Source organism: Centrocercus urophasianus, unplaced genomic scaffold (genome assembly GCF_019232065.1).
Source record: "Centrocercus urophasianus isolate 14NV4802_14NV808 unplaced genomic scaffold, USGS_Curo_1.0 seq_10, whole genome shotgun sequence".
Classification (NCBI taxonomy): domain Eukaryota; kingdom Metazoa; phylum Chordata; class Aves; order Galliformes; family Phasianidae; genus Centrocercus; species Centrocercus urophasianus.
The window spans coordinates 65901123-65905094 of record NW_024884142.1 but is presented as its reverse complement, the minus strand read 5'-3'; the positions used below and the strand labels follow the sequence as shown (position 1 = coordinate 65905094).

At 53.1% G+C, this 3972-nt stretch overlaps 1 protein-coding gene across 1 annotated transcript; it reads left to right on the top strand.

Moving 5' to 3' along the window:
- Window positions 1-3: 3 nt before the first annotated feature.
- IRF2BP2 (interferon regulatory factor 2 binding protein 2) lies at window positions 4-3476 on the top strand (the record flags this gene model as incomplete). Its single annotated transcript, XM_042817671.1, has 2 exons — window positions 4-496; window positions 675-3476. Coding segments are annotated over 2 exons (1209 nt in total), but the record flags the coding sequence as incomplete, so codon positions are not given.
- Window positions 3477-3972: the final 496 nt, after the last annotated feature.

Sequence of the window (3972 nt, the reverse complement as noted above, 5' to 3'; positions counted from 1 at the left end):
CTGGTTCCGCTGGTGAACGGCGCCGGGCTCCGCTGCGGGCTCGGTGTCGTTGGCGGCGGGGCCGCCGCCGCCTCGCTGGCCGCCATCTCGGCCGCGCCCGCCCCGCTGGCCGTGCCCGTGCCCCAGCAACCGGCGGCGGCGGCGCAGGCGGCGGCCGGGCAGGCCGGCGAGCTGGGCCACAAGCGGCCCGGCTCCGTCTCGTCTTCGTCTTCGAGCGGCGGCGGCGCGACGGGGGAGCACGACGGCGGCGGCAAGGAGAAGCGCTGCTCCACCGAGAGCGTGCCGGCAGCGGCGGAGATGGGCGCCGAGGGCAAGAGCCGCGCGGGCGGCGAGGAGTGGCTGGCCAAGCCCAAGACGGTGCGGGACACGCTGCTGGCCCTGCACCAGCACGGCGGGCACGCCGTGCCGCCTTTCGACAGCAAGTTCAAGAAGGAGCCGGGCATGGCGGGCGGCAGACTGCTGGGCTACGAGAGCAACGGCGCCGCGGCCAAGCCTGGTGAGGAGCGGGGCCGGGGCGGGTGGAGGGGGTGCGTGCAGAGCCGGGGCGGACGGGGCCGGGTGTCTGTGCGTGTTTTGGTGTTTCGCACGTTTCGCTGGCCGCGCCTTCTCGGTGGTGCCTTGCGGCGGTGCGTGGCCGCCTTCTCACCCCTCTCCCGCTCTCCTTTGCCTTCTAGGGGCCCGCGCAGCCCGGAAGAGGAAGCCGTCCCCCGAGCCGGAGGGCGAGGCGGGACCCCCGAAGATGAACGGGGAGGCGCAGCCCTGGCTCCCGGCCGCGTCCGAAGGGATGAAGATGCCGCTGACGGCCACCTCCTTCATGTCACCCCCGCCGCCCACCGCCTCGCCCCACTCCAACCGGACCACGCCGCCCGAGGCGGCCCAGAACGGCCAGTCCCCCATGGCCGCGCTCATTTTGGTGGCGGACAATGCCGGGGGCAACCACGCCTCCAAGGAGGCCAACCAGGTCCACTCCACCACCAGGAGGAACAGCAGCAGCCCCCCCTCGCCCTCCGCCATGAACCAAAGAAGGCTGGGCCCCGGCAGGGAAGTGCCGGGCCAGGGGGGCAGCGCGGCGGGCGGGCTGGAGCCCGTGCACCCCGCCAGCCTGCCGGACTCGTCCCTCGCCGCCAGCGTCCCCTTGTGCTGTACCCTGTGCCACGAGCGCCTGGAAGACACCCACTTCGTGCAGTGCCCTTCGGTCCCGTCCCACAAGTTCTGCTTCCCCTGCTCCCGGCAGAGCATCAAGCAGCAGGGGGCCAGCGGGGAGGTGTACTGCCCCAGCGGGGAGAAGTGCCCACTGGTCGGCTCCAACGTGCCCTGGGCCTTCATGCAGGGGGAGATCGCCACCATCCTCGCCGGGGATGTGAAAGTGAAAAAGGAGAGAGACTCGTGACTGTGCCGGCCCAGCGCCGCCCGTCGCCCAAACTGCTCCGGTTCTGTATATATCTATAAATATATATATATAAATATATATATATCTCCAAGACAAGGGAAATGTAGACTTCATAAACATGGCTGTATAATTTTGATTTTTTTGAATACATTGTGTTTCTATATTTTTTGAAGACAAAAGGTATGTACTTATTATAAAGGCATTTCTTCTAATTGTCCTTTTTTTTTTCCTCCCGTCCTTCCCCTCCGCTTTTTTTTCCCCCTTTTGTTATAGCAACTATTTGTTGTGCTTCCCTGGTGACAATTACTGTTCGATGTAGGCTGTGACTTGCGCTGCTTTTTTTAGAGCACTTGGCAAAACAGAAATGCTTCTAGCTGTATTTGTATGCACTTGTTTCCTTTTCCTTTTTTTTTTTTCTTCTTTTTTTTTTAATGCCAAATACACTTTCTGACATTGTAAAGATCGCCTTACTGTCTGTGATTCCTTATTGCTGGCCCCTGTTTCTGTAGGGCTGGTGGCACGAGGTGCTGGGGGCAGGCGGGTGCAGGGAGCACGAGGGGCTCCTCCCGGGAGCGGCTGTCCGCCTCGTGTGGCCGTGCCGGACCCAGTCCAAAATTCCTCCGTGTTTCTCAAGGGAAGTTGCCTTTGGAGTAGGATGTGGAGAGGTGTTGGAGAGGCGCTGTTGAGTTAGGGATTTCTGGGTTGGTTTGTTTCTGTTGGTTTTTTTTTCTTTTCCTTTTTTAAGGCAAAGTTGACCGCAGTTCACGTGATCAGTTGTAAGATTACAAAACTGCATCTGTTCACCAATTGCGTACTCTAACGTGGAATTGTGATAGCCAACCTAATGACATGATTGGTGACTGCACTGGTGTAGCACTGCCGTCTCTTAAAGGCCTTCAGCATTGGGGTTTTGTGTCTTTGGACAATGCTGGGGAGGTGGGAGAAAGACTGTTTATTTTCTTTCTAATTTTACTTTAATTTTCAGATAGTGCAGGTGGACTTTCGAATTTGCTTATCAGTCTCCTCTGGTGCTGTTGCTATTGTTACTATCGCTGACACGGTGTAGTGTGCCTGTAGTGGCAGGTACGGTGTGGTACAATGACAGCAGCAACTGAGGTTCTGCCAGATTGCCTGCGGGCATATCAGTGACAGCCCAAATGTGGGTGGAGGAAACCTGCAATTTCCTTATTACATGTGCTTGAAACAAACCTACTGCTATTCTTTGAAAATGAAAATACAAACTGGTTGAAATGCAAGCAATTAGGGCTTCACATAATTGCCATGGCCCTGACTTTTAAGCTACTTTGGAGAACTCTTTTGTAAAGCCACTTATTTTGATCACGCTTCTGCATCACCAAGCAGACTTCTAAAATCAATAAATCATTGGTTACTAGAAATAGTTGAGTCTTATAGTGATGTTTTTGTGCTGTTTATAGTTCGTTGGCAACGCTGCAGCTGGATGAGCCCTTCTGTTGAGGTGTTTATAACTGGGTTATAAGCGGTTATTTCTGAGCAAAGGGGTGGTGAGGTTGTCCCAGCCCTGGGATGAGCTAGTGAGCGCTTGGTACCCGAGGAGGAGGAGAAATCTGTTCAGCTGACGTAAATTTGAAAAATTTGGGGTGCTTTTGAGTCAACTGTTTTTATTGTGATAATGTTCAGACTGCAGTTTCATGCAGAGTAGCTCTTTTCTGGAAGACTTTTTATTTTTTTCTCTAAAGAAATGGTCATTATTAGTATTTGAAGATCAGAACTGCACACGCACAGTAATTTTTTTATGAAGTGTTTAATGAGCACACCCACTACATTGTGTTCCATATTACAAGTCAATGTAATATTAGATAAGACTTGCATGATAAACAGATTCATTGAGTCGATATTACGCTTTAAATCTTATACCTATAGTCAAGATTGGTGTCCTATGTAAACACATTTAGCCAATTTGAAGAAAACGCACATTATATATATATATATACCTATATATATTCCTATATATATAAAAACTGTAAAGGATTCTTTGGAACCACTATGATCTGTGTAAATGTGTATTTAGGCACTTTATTAAAAAAGAAAATGGATTTTGAGCTGATAGATGGTAACAAGTTCTTCAGAGTTGCTTGGCATGATACCTCTGTGGTACGGAGCTCATGTTTTTGATTAAGGTGGTATCTCTACTTTAAAACCAAAACCGAAACAGCAACACCTCCGTTCAGAGGTCCCCTTCTAAGTTACGTTGCGGCCTAGTGTGAGGGCTGGGCCTGCTCTGACAAACAGGGCCTCCTTAAGGCCTGCTGACACCAGCATGGTCGGTGGGTCCTGAGGTCAGCGCTCTCCTGCCCCATGGCTCCTGCAGCCCCTGGGTGGATGGGACGGCAGGAGGGCCCAGCTGGTCAGCCTGGCTGAGGGCCTGGTACCAGTGCTGGCTTGGTGGACCTACAGGCCCCTCTGTCAGCCTGGTCACCTTAAAGCTGCAAGACTGCAAAAGGAAACAAGCTGAAATCTGAGGGGTTTTATTCTTATATCTCATTTTTCTTAAATGCAGTGTTGCTTTTTTACTTTCTGCTGCTTTACTGAGTTACACCACC